At 50.5% G+C, this 15,877-nt stretch overlaps 1 protein-coding gene across 1 annotated transcript; it reads left to right on the top strand.

Moving 5' to 3' along the window:
- The first annotated feature begins 4,631 nt into the window (after positions 1 to 4,631).
- Positions 4,632 to 15,869, top strand: Kdelr3 (KDEL endoplasmic reticulum protein retention receptor 3). Its single transcript, XM_021184115.2, has 5 exons — positions 4,632 to 4,828; positions 10,867 to 10,967; positions 12,821 to 12,979; positions 13,685 to 13,937; positions 15,214 to 15,869. The coding sequence occupies exons 1-5, from the start codon at positions 4,738 to 4,740 to the stop codon at positions 15,252 to 15,254; spliced, it is 645 nt and encodes a 214-aa protein (XP_021039774.1). The 5' UTR covers positions 4,632 to 4,737; the 3' UTR covers positions 15,255 to 15,869.
- Positions 15,870 to 15,877: the final 8 nt, after the last annotated feature.

Genomic DNA, 15,877 nt, shown 5'->3' with positions numbered 1-15,877 from the left:
GCTCACGACTCAGCCACCAGGCTAGAGCAGCCCGCGGACCACAGCGTTTGGGGTTTCGGGAAAACGACACCTGTCCTTAGAGTAACTCTCCAAGAGTAGCGGGCACACACCTCAGAAGCACAGCGCGGTGATGTGCGGAAACCCGCGTCACCCCACCCCCCACTCCGCACAGTCAATCCCGAGCACTTCTAGTGGCTGAATTCTACCGCGCCAGGAAGGCGCTACTGAATGGGAATCCATTCGCCCTCGGAGGCTGCACGGGGTCTGTTTTTGCAAGCCCTCTTTGGGTCTCTGCGAAGGGGATCGAACAGCTGACAAGTGATTCTTTACGTGTTCCCTCGAAACGCTTTGCTTAACTTTGACCCTGTGACTATCCCAATAAAAATATACACACAGACTATGGACCGGAGAGAAACAATGGTTTAAACAGAGCAGCTTCTCAGTTAGGCTGCTGAGACTCTCAACTCCTCTGCCTAACCTGAAGATCATCTGTTCCAACTCAGAGCCGCGCAGAGGCTCTGGGACAGTGCGCCATTGCCTCCCTCCTTGTCCGTAGGCCTTTCCTTACTTCTGCTCTTGGCTCTGGAGGCAAACTCCTACTACTCAAAACTCACTTGCCTTGACACTTCTCCTTAATTACAATACTGCTTGCAACTTCCTCAAACAAGATTTCTTATGCCACCCGCTAGGTCTTACAGTGTTGTGACCAGTCCCTCCTTCCCCACTGGGCACCCAAAGAAATCCTGTAAAGCTTCATAGAGTTGTGTTTTTGTTTTGTTTTGTTTTGTTTTTCAGCCCTCGGGGCACCTGGCACTCAGCTGGTTTTCAATATATATTCTTGGCGCTATAGCAGAAGGGAAGTTTCACAACCTTGACTGCCTGATCAGTAAACCCTGGACCTGCCAGCCATCAGGCTCCTGGGGACACCTGGGGTCCAGCCGCAGTGAGAGAAGGGCAGCTGGGAGCTCACCCCTGGCTGGGCTGTTTGTGAGACCAGGCCACAGGCCTTTGGTGGGTCTTAGGTGCCCCCAGAATAGATTCTTCTTGTCTTCTGGAACCCTGCAGGGTATTCGACATCGCGGTGAAATATAAGAAAGCACTATAGGCAGTAAGGGGGAAAAATAAGCTTGTGTGTGCATATCTTCTTTTTATAATTGAGCGACCCTCATTCTCTCTCCCACAACTTGACCTTGAACATATAAGCTGCTTAGGGAGTGAGAAGGAGCGCTCCTCACAGTTTTAAGTTGAGGGAAATTTCTCCCTTGATTTCCCCTCAGTAAGCACAGTTTTGGGCGTGTGGAAACTGAGGCACGGAGGGTGAGGTACTCACTCCTATCTACCGGGCTCAGGGGCTGATGGGAAAGGATGGCTGGAGGCAGGGGATAGGCTGGATTGGAGTATCTTACCTAACCAGGGGGATTTACTACAGAGGTTCTTTTCTTCTTATTTATTTATTCGAAATATTATTTATGTATTATTATTTATACAAGTACACCGTAGCTGTCTTCAAACACAGACCAGAAGAGGGCATCAAATCTCATTACAGATGGTTGTGAGCCACCATGTGGTTGCTGGGAATTGAACTCAGGACCTCTTACCCACTGAGCCATCTCTCCAGTCCTTCCTTCCTTCCTTCCTTCCTTCCTTCCTTCCTTCCTTCCTTCCTTCCTTCCTCCTTTCCTTCCTTCCTTTCTCTCTCTCTCTCTCTCTCTCTCTCTCTCTCTCTTTCTTTCTTTCTTTCTTTCTTACTGAGACTGGGTCACAGAACTCAAGCCAATCCTCCTGCTTCCGTCTCCCAAGTGCTGGGATTACCGGGGTAGAAACCAGCACACCTGCTTTCCCTGGTGCTTTCAGATGCTCCACCTTGGAGATGGGATGGGTGTGAAGAGCTCATTGCCAAACAAGAGAGAGACAGTACCCGGGAGAAACAGAGAGAGACAGTACCTGGGAGAAAGGATGCTGACGCAGGCTTGCAGGCGCAGTAAACAACTTGGACCCTTCATTTCTCCATCTGTAAGATGCCGACTTAGTATCCATTTCATAGGAGCCTCAAGCACGCCGGACACCAGAATCATGGAAAAGCATTCAGCTGTTCTTTCTCCATTTCCCCCATTTAACAGACAGGCAAGCTGAGGCCCAGAGAAGGGGCATGCACAGGCTCACAGGCACAGTAGCAGACCTTGGATATTGACCAAGCCCTGCAGCCTCTCAGCCTGTTCTTTCCCTTCTGCCCCTGTGATGGTCACTTCTCAGGCCTCCCTTTTGGCCCGTCCCCCTGCCAGTGTCTCCTGGACATTAAAGGAAGGGGAAGGTTCAGCCCCTTCCCTGCCTCAGGCCCCACTGACAGCTGCGCTGCTTCCCGGACAGATGTGTTGCATGTGCTTCGTTCTCTCTGGTTTGAGGAGGATGTGGGCGCTGGAAGGAGATGCCAGCTGGCTGGGTAGCCTCACCTGAGAGATTTAAATAGCCACTGTCTTCTGTGGGCATTGCTTGGGGGACGCATCTAGGCAGGGAACTGAGGGCCATTTATCTTCCCAGAGAGCCGTGGTCCATGTACCTCACCTGTCTGACCTCAGGGTCCATTGCCTGCCCCCTGGGCTCTAAGGCTGCACAGGAAAGGGCTGCCCCTATGTCTAATGTGCTGCCTAGCACCCGACATGTATGCAAACCTCCCACAGATGCGCAAGCCCTTTGGCCTTCATCACAGGAACGCTCCTTGTCTGGTGTAAATCTTTGCTGACACCAGGTCATCCACCTCTCTGGGCTGGGAATTCCAACTCTATCATGGCTGAGGTCAGATTGGAGTTGGGCCTTGGGCTCTAGGCTGACACGGTGTCCTATGTAAACGTCAGAAATGTCAGCACCTCTCTGAGCCCTGGATTCTGTGTGTGGTGTGAGAATGGCAGTGCCCTCCCTACTTGGGCACATTGTTGAGATGGTGACCCTCAAGCCTATACTGAGCCCGTGTTTTGTGTGTGTGCATCTGTATGTGTGTATGAGTATCTGAGTGTGTCTGTGTGTGCATCTGTATGTGTCTGTCTGTGTATGTTTGTGTGTCCATGTGTACGTATGTCTGTGTGAGTGTGCATTTGTCTCTGTGTGTTTTATATAAGCTTCCTCTGAGATTAAAACATTCCATCCTGCTGGGTAGCTCCTTAAGCAGTGAGGTAAACAACAACAAGAATAGTTTCAGGAACTCCCTGAAACTGAGCAGATTCCCTAGGCTCCTCCCTGCCAGAGTAAGCAGGGAGTAAGTCTTCAGAGAAGACTCAGAACAGGAGCAGCAGCCTTCCCTTCGAGAGATTTAGACCAACTGGGGCACCTGGGCAGGATATTCTCCAACCTGCTGAGCTGCCTGCAGGCAGTGGGAAGAGCTTCAGGTTTCCAGCTTTGTGAGCTGTCACCCATGCTGGGTGGGCTTTGGTGATGCAGCTGTCTCTGAGTCATTCCTGCTCCTGTAAGCAACCCTTCACCCATATTCCTCTAAGTAACTCCAGAAAAACTCATTAATTCATGAAGCTGGATATTGGCACTATCTGTACTTTAGTCTGTCGTGGGCTCCCTATCTGGGGTGAGCAGACAAGTGTGTTTCATCTCCCCAGGAAAGGTGTGTGTGTGTGTGTGTGTGTGTGTGTGTGTGTGTGTGTGTAGATTCACAGCAAGCTGCCCAGGGTCCCCCATGCTGCACACCCCCCTGCCCCAGGCAGTGCTACTGGTCACATGCAAAGCCTCCCAGAACTGCTTTGTTCGGGGAGTAATGGTAAAGTAATGGAGGCCAGGAAAGAGTTGGCGAACACGAACACGGTAAGCAACAGATCTTCATCCTGCCAAAGCCTCTCCTGCACGCAGTGGGAGCCAGAAGAAGCCATTTCTTTAGGAAGAAACCAGCTACGGGAGGGAGGGGGGCTGGGATCAAGGAGATGGCAGAAAGGCCCTTGGTTTATCGGTTCCATAGCTATAGATTAATAGACCTGTGCCCAGAGAGGATGCTTCACATAGCAATGGAGGCCTCCAGCCCACCTAAGATTCTTCCTACTCTATCCTGCCTGCCTCTATGATGTGCTTGGAGTTTTCCCTGGTCAGTGAAATTCTTTCCAGTGTCTTCCCACATGAAGAAGAGGGGGGCAGAAATGAAGGCGGTGGGCATCCCCAACACACTCAGTCTCTTTTACACCATTAGCATCTCCCTTGTAAAGTCAATACTGAAGCCCAGAAAGGGGACTCAGGGTCAGCCTCTCTCCCCACCGGAAATCATCAACAAGATTATCTCAGAGTTTAACAGGTGATGGCTCCACTTCCCGGGGAGTTCCAACCTGGGAGGTCTTCCGCATCAGAAAGCCTGCTTCCACCACCCAGGCCCCAACAGAGCTATGAAAGTCAGGACTTGGAGTGCCAGGCCCTGACTGTGGTTTCTGGGGATGAGGGGAACACTTGGCGCCTACGCAGGACCAGAGAGGGAGGGGCTCGGCTTGGGCCAGCAGCCACTGTGCGAGCTGCCCCGTCTGTCGGCGTGGGGACGTGGGAAGCGCTGCTTCCTGGCTCCAGTCCCGCGCCTGGCCGCCCCGCCACGTCACCGCGCGGCCAAGGGTGCGCGCGGCGGGAGCGCGCCAGCAAGGAGGCGCGGCACCGGCCTGGGGCACCGCGAGGAGCAGGGACGGGGACGTGGCAGCGCCCCGCGCAGCAGAAAGTTCCCTGGGAAGTTCCGCGCGACACGGCGCGGGAGCGGCGGGCGGGACCATGAACGTGTTCCGAATCCTCGGGGACCTGAGCCACCTCCTGGCTATGATCTTGCTCCTGGTGAAGATCTGGAGGTCCAAGAGCTGCGCCGGTGAGCGGCGCCCGGGGCGGGGCGGGACCGGACCATGGTGAGGACTTAGGCTCAGAGGGAAGCCGGGCGCGCGCGCTTCCAAAAACTTCAGCGAAGTTTTTCGACATCAGAGGATCCGGGAGATTATGCGGGAGCGTGGCTTCTGTCTCCATGAAGAGCCCTACCTTACCCCTCTCGCCCTATCCTTAACTGGGCAGCTGGTAGTATCCCGGCTGCTGGGTGAGGAGTGGAGGGGGACCTTCTCCTGGGAGGAGACCGTATTTGAAGTCGCCTTAGTAGTTGAGTCTTCATTCTCTCCTGCCTTTTATTCCCCCAGAGAGAGCCTTTTCCTGCCAGCTGGTGATATCAGCCTAGCCCAGGGATGTGGAGCTGGCTCTGAGTGGGAGGCGTTGGAGGGGCTCGCGATTTGTCTACAGGTCTAGCGGCCATGCTGGGATGGGAAATGTCTGGAGGCTGGGTTGATGATTTCAGTCCCCGGGTTAATAAGAAGCTGCCCCATTGTCTTTCAGCCATCTCCGTTCCTAGCGTTCCCTGCCTGTCCCAGGCATGCAGATGAGTGTGAGCTCAGACTCTACCAGAGCTGGGGAGGCAGAGAGCAGCTGAGGGCTACTCCGTGGACGGAGAGGATGGGCAGGGTATGTGCTCAAGGTACAGGGTACGGTGTTGAGAACACCCGTGCAAATACGTAGAAGCCACGGGGCATAGGGCATGTCCTGGGAAGGACACAGGAGGAAGAGGAATCCAGAAGGTAGGATGGACCAATGGTGAAAGGCTTTTTCCGGTCACATTCGGGATCCAGGATGAAGGAAACCATCGAAGAAGTAGGAGCAGAGGCAGAGGCTCAGCAGGTCTCTTGAGACTCCGGAAATGGAGGTTGAGAGAATTTGAGATGTCACCTGGGAGGCTGATCAGGAGAGGGACTTGGCTGAGTATGGATCAGACACATTTTGGATCCAGTGGCTCTGGACTGAATTAGACATTACCCGGGTTTGTAGTAGTCAGTTGCCTGAGAGATTGTCTCTCACAGCCCTTCAGTCTCAGGGTACCTGGGAGCTGTAGACTCTCTGCTTGCTGGGCCTGTGACTGTGCTTTGGAGGTCCGGGGTAGAATTGGGGGAGTGCTGTTACCTCCTCCCTCACTCCTGTGAGGGACACTGTGCCCTGACACCCCAATGCCCTGCCTTAGGGAGCTGACCTACTGAGAGACCAGCAGAAAGCAACAGGAGGAGCAAATCAGTATGCGTTGCTGTAGGCGAAAGAAAAATGGCAGCTGGTGCCACCCCCAAATGCCAGAGACACACTGGCCACTGTCCCACTGTCCCACTGTCCTGCTGAGTTGTGTAGCCTGGGGCTTCTGTTTCCCTGTCAGTCAGAGGGACTCACTCACGGTGTCTCCTCTTCTCCTGGACTTCTGGTAGGGATAGTGTTTATGTGTGGAGCCACTATGGGTGGAACCCTGAGCCCACAAGTTTAAGAGGACTGGAGGATATAGTGGCCAGGTATCCCCCATGAAACTGCTGCCTAGACTGTCCTAACAGGGCAGGTGCCTCTTTGGCAAGGTCTCCAGGAGGGCTTGGTGAAGGGGCAACACAGCCAGCCCCACCTGGTCTAGGTCGCCTCCCCATCTGTGTCACCCCCTGTAGGAGTTCCTTTATGGCCTCGTCTGTCTCCCTGCTAGGCTGTACTCAGGTCCTAGGTCTTGGTCACATGGCTCCAATCACATGTGCGGGGGGGCGGGGGGGGACAGGACTACTAGTGAGGAATGTGAGGCCCACACTCGCCTGCAGCCAGCATCTGGGCCCAGTGTTCTTCAGAGTGGGAGAGACCTTAGGAGTCTCCTCGGTCATTAAAAATGTCACTCTGGCTGGGTAGTGGTAGCACACTCCATTAATCCCAGCACTTGGGAGGCAGAGGGAGGTGGATATTCTTGAGTTCAAGGCCAGTCTGGTTAGTTTCAGGATAGCCAGGGCTACATAGAGAAACCCTGTCTCAAAAACATACAAACAAGACAAAAACAAAAAAAAAAAACATCCCAAGACTGCCCGTCCCAACCAGAAGAATGAGGCAGGGAGAGTGGGCACAGGAAGGCAGAGTCACTACAGGGGTCATAGGATGCAGACCCTGTGTTCACTTGGAATAGAATCTCGACAAATTGCTAGCCTGGAGGGGGTGTGGCAAGAGCCAGGAGGGAGGATGGCCCAGGCAGCAGCTGGGACAAGACTTTGGGTCTTTTAAGGACATTTGGAAGTCACATAAAAGCTTTAAAGCAGAATTTTGTTTTCAAATAGCTCTTGGGTTTCTGGATGGAGAATGGAAATTGGGGGTGGGGGTGGGGGCGCTGGCCAGCAATTGTTGGGCTATCTGAGAGTAGCGGAGTAGAGAAGAGGGAGGCTAAAGAATACTGGGGTGTGAGAGAGGGAGAGAGGCTCAAGGGTGGCCATGAGTTTGCAGAGGGATGAAGGGCTGTTTACCAAGAAGGGGTGGAGGAGGCTGTGCGGAGATAGGTTTGTCTTGGCTGACTTTTGCGGCCTTGTGGGATTGTCCTGAAAAATGGAGCGGACAGATGAATGAACATACAGGCCAAAACTAAGAGGAGCCTTGGATCTGGAGGCTCTCTGGAGTATGTGTATGTTTGTGTGTGTGCATGTGTGTGTGTGTGCACACATGTTAGAGGCCATCAGCCACAGGGATGGCTGAGATGGCAGAGATACAGAACAGCAGGCAGCTGGGTGATTTGTGGACAAAGACAGGTAGAGCCATAGAAGGGGAGGCACGACCACCTGATGCCACTGAGTCTAGGAGAGGGATGCTAAAGGATGGGAACGTTCTGTGAGCAGCTCTCGAGACCAGTAGTGAGGTCAGTTGACCTTGGCTTCAGAGACACCAGCAGTGGGACTGGAAGCGTTAGGCAAGCGGTGGGCGTGGCAGGGCGTGGCCGAGGTAGGTGTGGGCGTGGCTAGTGTGGGCGTGGCAAGGAAGGAAGATAAAGGAAGTTCCTGGCCCTTGGAGCCATCTCCTTGACCTGCAGTAGAGCCAGAAGAGTACAGGGCCCAGGCAGGGTGTGAAGCAGGAACACTGGGGAGGTGGAGTATGGAACCTTGTGAGGCTAAGCAAGTGTTCTTGCCCAGGGCCACGCCCCAGTCTCTCCTGTTCCTTTTTTTTTTTTTTTTTGAAACTGGGCTCCTTTGCCTGGGCTGGTTTGCCTCTGCATCCTGAGTGATGGGATTAAGCACTGCACCAATGCACAAAGGCCCAGCCCTATCCTTGCCTTCTTGTGAGAACCTGTATGGCCACCAGGTATGGGGCCAACGTCAACAGAGCTGGATGAATGAGGGCACAAGGGAGCCCTCTGGACGCCGAAGCTCTTTCACTAATAAAACCCCTGGTTGTAGCAGCACAAGCCTGCGATCTCAGCACGCAGAAAGAGATGGTAGGAAAATTAGGATTTCAAGGCCAGTTTTGACTACACAGAGAGTTTGAGGCCAGCCTGGGCTACATGAGATGCTGTCTCAAATATACTGAAGATTGGGCTGCTGGGATGGCTCAGTGACATAAGGTACTTGCTGTCAAGTTTGAGCTTCTGAATTTGGTCCACGTGGTACAAGGAAGGAGCCGTCCCATGAAAGTTGTCCCCTGACCTTCATACATGGTATGCACATACACGCAGACACCACATACACATACTAAGTAAGGAAATAAATTTTATAAATAATTGTTTTAAAAAAACATTAAGGACTGGAGAGATGGCTCAGCGGTTAAGAGCACTGACTGCTCTTCCAAAGGTTGTGAGTTCTAATCCCAGCAACCACATGGTGGCTCACAACCATCCGTAATGAGGTCTGACGCCTTCTTCTGGTGTGTCTGAAGACAGCTACAGTGTACTTAGATATAATAATAAAAAAAAAATCTTTAAAAAAAACATTAAAAGTAACAAGACTAACTCAGATACATGAGTAAATAAAGAGTAGACCAAGAAACACCACAGACCATGGCTGGAGAGATGGCTCAGTGGTTAAGAGAGCTGGTTGGTCTTACAGAGGACCCACATCATGTCTTAACAGCTGCCTGTAGCTCCTGTTCCAGACACTTATATGGGTTCTTATATGGGAACATATGCTTCATATATATTCATGCAGGCACTACACACACACAACGTTTTTGTTCGTATTTTGAGATATGTTACTACTATGTGGTCATGGCTGGCCTGGAGCTCACAGAGATCAACCTGACTGGGTGCTTGGACTAAAGGTTCGTACTGCTACACCCACCTAAAATAAATAGTATTATATTATATTTATTCACTCATTCCTTTTATGTGTATGTGTTTACACCTGAGTGGTCTGTGAACCACATGTGTGCATGACAGTGGGTATCAGAAGAGGGCATCAGATATCCCAAAATTGGAGTTATCGGCAGTTGTGAGCCACTGTGCGGGTGCTGGGAACCAAACTGCAGTCTTCTGTAAGAGTAGTAAATGCTCTTAACTACTGAGCCATTTCTCCAGCTCAATAGGTCCTTTTAAAAAAGACAGAGACAGACAGACAGACAGACCTACAGACCTTGGAGTTGGGCACTGTGGTGGCACAGACTTGCAACCTCAGCACTGAGGAGGCAGAGGCAGGGAGGGCTGCTAAAAGCTGGAGGCCAGCCCCTTTACTTTGATTGATTAATTAATTAGTTAATTATAATTTTGAGACGTGGTTTCACTGGGTAGTCCTGGCTGGCCTTGAACTCAAAAGGCCTGCCACTGCCTCCTAAGGTATGTGCCTCCATGACCAGCCCAAAGCCAGAATTCTTCTTCTCCTTTTTTTAAAAAAAGATTTATTTATTTATTTATTTAATGTATGTGAGTACACTGTAGTTGTACAGATGGTTGTGAGCCTTCATGTGGTTGTTGGGAATTGCATTTATTACCTCTGCTCACTCTGGTCGGCCCTGCTCGCTCATTCCCTGTTCGCTCCCGCCCAAAGATTTATTTATTATTATACATAAGTACACTGTAGCTGTTTTCAGACACACCAGAGAAGGGTGTCAGATTTCATTATGGCTGGTTGGGATTTGAACTCAGGACCATCAGAAGAGCAGTCAGTGCTCTTACCCGCTGAGCCATCTCACCAGCCCAGCCAGCATTATTCTTTTCGTTTGTTTGGTTGGTTTGTTTTTAAAGAGGGTTTCCCTGTATAGCCTTAGCTGTCCTGGAACTCACTCTGTAGACTATACTGGCCTGGAACTCATAGAGATCTGCCTGCTTCTGCTTCCAGAGTACTGAGATTAAAGAAGTGTGCCCCCATACCTGGGAAGCCAGCCCATTCTATATAGCCAGTTCCAGGCCAGTCAGGACTTCAGCAAGACCCCCGTCTCAAAAGAAAAGAAACAGTGTAGAGATCAAGACAGCATGTGTGACAAGTCCTGGCACCTGTGTCATGCACTCCTGCACAGACATGAGCTCTGGCCAGAGGTCTGTGTTCTCAGGCATCTTTTCTGCATGTACCATTTGGTGTTTATTACTTACTTACGGCAATGCTGGGACTGAACCCAGGGCCTCTCACATGCTGGCAAGTGCTCGGTCACTGAGTTGCACCCCTATTTCTTGTATTACAATGAATAAATATAGGCATAACCTTTATAAGTAGGAAAAGGGGCTTTTAACGTGTGCGCATTTTGAAAACAGAGCGCTGCTGGCTGGTCTCTAACTCTCCCTGCCTGCATGTCTCCCTGGTGAATCAGCAGCTGGAGTCAGTTCTCCCACAGTGGAATTCTGGGGTTGCCACTGGAGCTCTGGGGGGCGGCACGCAGAACGGCCTCAACACCTCCATCCAGGCGACTCACACCACCTCTGCATCCTCCACAGAGCACCAAGGTGGCGCACGCAGGGTGTCAGGGAACGTAGTGTTCGAATCTTTATTTGTAGACAGATCATAGCTCAATAAGAGGCACAGGGACTCCAGTGACTTAGGGCAGGGCAGGGCAGGGATAGCCGCTCCTGGCTGGCCACCCTGAAGGCTATGTTCTCATGATTCCCTTGCTCACCCTGCACAGGCATCTCTGGAAAGAGCCAGATTCTTTTCGCTTTGGTCTTTACCACCAGGTACCTGGATCTCTTCTCGAACTTCATCTCCATCTACAACACAGTGATGAAGGTAAACGCATGGGGACCCCTGGTGTGCTGGCAAGTTGAGGCCAGGGCTGGAGCTGGCTCACCTGCCTTGCTGCCCACGGCCTTTCAGGCACGGGTCTCTGTACTTTTTGCTCAGGACCACCATGGTACTTGTACTTCTTCACTCAGAGAGGTGGCTGGGAGATTCATCAAGGTCACAGGCTTAAGTGTGAGGCAAGTAACATGTATGATACACTCATGTCTTCTCAGCACTTGCAGAGAGGCAAGAGAATCACTTCAAGTTCAAGGCCAACCTGGTTCCAGAGCTACACAGTGACACGGTGTCTCAAAAGACTCCCACTAACAACACACACACATACATACACACACACACACACACACATGCACGCACAGTGACATAAACACTGGCGCCCTACCATGGACTGAATATTTCCTAATAATTAGCGATCACACAGAATGGTTAAACAATAAACAAATCAGATGTTTTTTTCCTGGACCCTGGGCATTTAGTGAACTGCATTGGCCACACACCTGTGCATTGTGTGTCCTGCTCTGCTGTGCCCTGCACTTGGAGACATTCAAGACTCATGGATCCTATACCTTCAGGGCAGAACATCATAAGCAAATGAGTATATTAGTCATGGAATGGCTAAGCCAAGTCCTAAAATCTTACTTTAATCCCAGCACTGGGAGGCAGAGGCAGGTGGATCTCTGAGTTTGAGGCCAACCTGGTCTACAGATTGAGTTCCAAGACAGCTAAAGCTACACAGAGAAATTCGGTCTCAACCAACCTTCCCTCACGCCACCCCCCCAAAAAAATATTTCAAGAGATGATACAGCACATCAAAAGTCTCAGAGACATCCTTTGGGGTTCCAGGTAGCTCATCGGTGGGAGAGGTAAGAGGATGTTGTCTCCTGCGAAGCAGATGTACGCGGTGTGAATCTATTATTTCTATTTATTTCATGTATGTGAATATACTGTCGCTGTCTTCAGACTCACCAGAAGAGGGCATCGGATCCCATTACAGATGGTTGTGAGCCACCATGTGGTTGCTGGGAATTGAACTCAGGACCTCAGCACTCAGTGCTCTTAGCCACTTGAGCCATCTCTCCAGCCCCCAGTCAGTGCTCTTAACCTCTGAGCAACCTCTCCAGCCATCGGCTGGGGTGGGGGTGGGGGAGTCTTAAAATCACCATTAGAATTACAGGAGGCTGGCCCATTTACCTGCTTAGTTCATTTCTCTGCAGACCCAACCTTGCTGTGACTGGATGAGATGTTGTCTGTAATGGAATAGAAATGTGGTCGTCACTCCTTGTGTTCCCTCTGTCATTAATCTGTGCTGAGTTAGGACTCACAGGAGGGTCCTGCCCATGCATCCTCTTGTGACAGAGACAGACTGACAGATCTTCACAGAGCATGTGACACCATGCTACAGGGTGTGGTGACAGCATGCGTCTCTCATCCTAGTGAAGTGTGAGTGAGCTCTCTGTGCCAGTGTCGTTTAGTGCCACCCAACAGTATTGGCACAGCCTGGGAAGTTGTTAGAAAAGCAAATTCCAAGGCTGCCCAGAGCTACCAAAAACAAAACAAAACAAAACAAAACAAAAAACAACAACAAAAAAAAACCCTTGGGGTGGCATCAGAGAAGCTACTCGTGTGACTCGAATGCAAGCCTCCAACTCGTGACTCTAGGGGCCCCAGAAACATCATGCATACACGCACACAAGCATGCACACTCCCTCACACACGCACAGGTGTGCACACACACAGAGGCAGGGTGGCCTGTTGGGGACAATAGCATGATAGCCCTCAGGATTACAGATATGGCCTAGTATGAGTGTTAAATGATGTCATAGATGTCCATGTCTCCCTAGGTGGTTTTCCTCCTCTGTGCCTATGTCACAGTGTATATGATCTATTGGAAGTTCCGGAAAACGTTTGACATTGAAAATGACACATTCCGGCTGGAGTTCCTCCTGGTCCCCGTGACTGGCCTTTCCTTTCTGGTGAACTACAGTTACACGCCGATGGAGGTGGGTCTTAGTCCCAAGGCAGGACTGCCTTCCAGCACCCTTTTCGGCCATCTGGGCATTTCTACCGTGAGCCTTTGCTCACCGTTCACAGCACTCACCTCCACCCCATCGTGAAGGGGCAGGCACATCGCAGTCCTGAAGTTCCCAAAGGTTCCAAGTTAAACAGGTGATAACCCACCTCCAGTTGACACCTTGTGTCCCCAAGAGTACCAAGGCTAAGTCAGCAGGCCTGAGCTTTGAAAGGCCATCATCTCTGGAGGTCCTATGCCGATATTTATTGGCTGTTCCTTGTCACCTTGTCTTAAATGTCACTTACACACTATGCAGTCTGTCAAAACTATGTTTCATGGACATATTTGCACTGTTGTGAAACAAGCAGGCATTACATGCCTGAGTTTGTATTTCTGTAAGTGATGGACAGGTTTAACTACTAAAGTTCAGGGCCGGGGACACTATGGGCAGAGTGCCCTCTGGCCTTGTTTTCTATTCCCAACAGCAAAAAGCCATAAATACAAGTTCTTAAACCTATTGTGGCAAAACATTCTGGGGTCTTATTCCTTCCTCGGGAGATAAGGCAAGTTTGCTCAAAGCAACATTGGTACTCTGTAAAATGATTGTGTGTCAAACTGTTCTCTTCAGCAAATGTTCACTACACGAGTCCTCTAAAGCAAAGGACTTCCAGCCTTTCTATTGTTGTTCTGACAGGTCCTCTGGACCTTCTCCATCTATCTGGAGTCAGTGGCTATCCTGCCACAGCTCTTCATGATCAGCAAGACCGGAGAGGCTGAGACCATCACCACTCACTACCTGTTCTTCCTGGGGCTCTATCGGCTCCTCTATCTGGCCAACTGGATCAGGCGGTACCAGACAGAGAACTTCTATGACCAGATCTCAGTAGTGTCTGGAGTTGTTCAAACCATCTTTTACTGTGACTTCTTCTACTTGTATGTGACCAAAGGTAGGCACTGGTCCTGTGTCACTGTGCTTTATTTATTTATTTAGGGTTTTCAAGACAGGGTTTCTCTGTGTAGCCCTGGCTGTCCTGGAACTCACTTTGTAGACCAGGCTGTCCTGGAACTCAGAAATCCGCCGGCCTCTGCCTCCCGAGTGCTGGTCACTGTGCACTCTTATGTCTGGTACTTGTAGAAGTTTGAATAGGTTTGGCCTCCATAGACATATGTGTTTAAATGCTTGACCCACAGGGAGTGACACTATTAGGTGTGTCCTTTATAGAATAAGTATGCCCTTGTTGGAGGAAATGTAGCACTGTGTAGCCAGGCGTTGAAGGCTGGGGCAGGTATCTACTGAAGGCAACATAAGCTTTCAATCAGTGTCTGATATATGGTATAGTTTCTCCTATAACCAGGATCCATGGGGCCAGGAATCAAGGGGTGGAGAAGGGAGTAGTTCCATTTAGTGACCCACTAGGAAAAGATTTGCTTCCTGTTTTCTATTGGCCTAGAAGTTTTGATTCCAGAGGGAGGCGTGCTCCTGCCAGGAGAAAGCTGTTTCATGTGTTTGTCTGGGAGTTTTTAACACCAGGAGTCCTCAAAGCCTATCTACAGTAACACATTTCCTCCAAGGCCTCCCAACAGTGTCATTCTCTGAGGGCCAGACTTCAAACACGTGAGCTTACAGGGGCCAAGCCTACTCAGTACTCCAACTGGTCCGAGGCAGAGCCAAGGTTCATCCCTCTGGAGCTTATTTGGATATGGGGAGGCACAGGCCAATAGCAATCACCAACGTGCAGACAGGAAAACTGAGGACTTCTGACAAACTTGGTTGGGAAAACCTCAATCTCCAAAAGCTCCGAAGCAGCTGTTAGCAGCAGTAGACCTTGAAACTCAAGGACACTAAGTTCACACAGAACCTCAAGGATCTAGGTTAAGGGGTTTGTTATTGTATCACCATGCCCAGCAGCTACCATGCAGAGACTAATCAGGGCAGTTTAAAAACAGGGTTGGGATGGATAGACACAGGTTACAGAAATGGAGTAGACATACTCATCTAAAGTAACCAAAGTGGGGGGAAACAGCATAAACCCCATGGGTAACCCAAGATGAAACTTCTGATAAGTTGACTCCTCCTGCAGGCTGACAACTTTGAAAGGACAGCAGGGTGTAGCCTGTGCAACAAGTAACAAGGGAGGCAGGTGGATCTCCAGTTCAAGGCCAGCTAAAGTGGAGGGAGGGGGGCAGGAATTAAGTCTTAAAATTTTATCTTTTTTTTCCTAGTCCTTAAAGGAAAGAAATTAAGCCTCCCAGTGCCAGTTTGAAGAGAAGGGCAACCCTACGGCAGCTAAAGCAAACCATCTGATCATTGCTTCATGACTTCAAGCCAAGACTTGGGACTTCATGTTAGAGTGACTGATTGGTGTGAATTTGAGCAAAACACCATCTCGGCATAAACGGCAGCAACCCCCTAATACACCATGGATAGAATGGGATACCTGGCCCATCTGCCCAAGCATGGTGCCCTACGAGTGGCAAGTGAAGAGAAGCAGTAGATACCTCCATGAGTGGCTCAACTCCTTGCTTCCTTAGGACTACACAAGACTCGTGCCCAGGGCTGGGAAGATCCATTCAGAGAACCTCCCCAGATCAGTGTGCTGAACTTGAGCCACATGTCCACCTGCCCTGCAAGCTGTAAGCAGTCCAAATAACTAGCTCTGCCAGTGCTTAGGACTTATCTCATTTGTTAGCTGAGGTGGACACCATGGCCACTGTGTAAATCCATTCTGTGCTAAGAACCACCAATGTAGCCTTCCCCTCCCAGCCTGAGGTGCTAAATAGAATGCCTAGTACACTCACCCTGCTTAATGTTTTCGCTGCTTGGAGGAAAACATTTAAGAGTACACTTAAACTCTTTTTAAGTTTTAATGTAATAAAAAGTTCACAC

The sequence above is a fragment of the Mus caroli genome, unplaced genomic scaffold (genome assembly GCF_978045245.1).
Source record: "Mus caroli unplaced genomic scaffold, Mus_caroli_1 scaffold_16, whole genome shotgun sequence".
NCBI classification, from domain to species: Eukaryota; Metazoa; Chordata; class Mammalia; order Rodentia; family Muridae; genus Mus; species Mus caroli.
The sequence above is the reverse complement of the archived record's forward strand: the minus strand, read 5'-3'. Positions and strand labels throughout refer to the sequence as shown.

Excerpts from the sequence above, each read along its gene's own strand:
- Kdelr3 (XM_021184115.2), top strand. The coding sequence starts at position 4,738 with ATGAACGTGTTCCGAATCCTCGGGGACCTGAGCCACCTCCTGGCTATG. Across the intron at positions 10,968-12,820 it reads TCTACAACACAGTGATGAAG|GTGGTTTTCCTCCTCTGTGC; the intron begins GTAAACGCATGG and ends ATGTCTCCCTAG. Across the intron at positions 13,938-15,213 it reads CTACTTGTATGTGACCAAAG|TCCTTAAAGGAAAGAAATTA; the intron begins GTAGGCACTGGT and ends TTTTTTTCCTAG.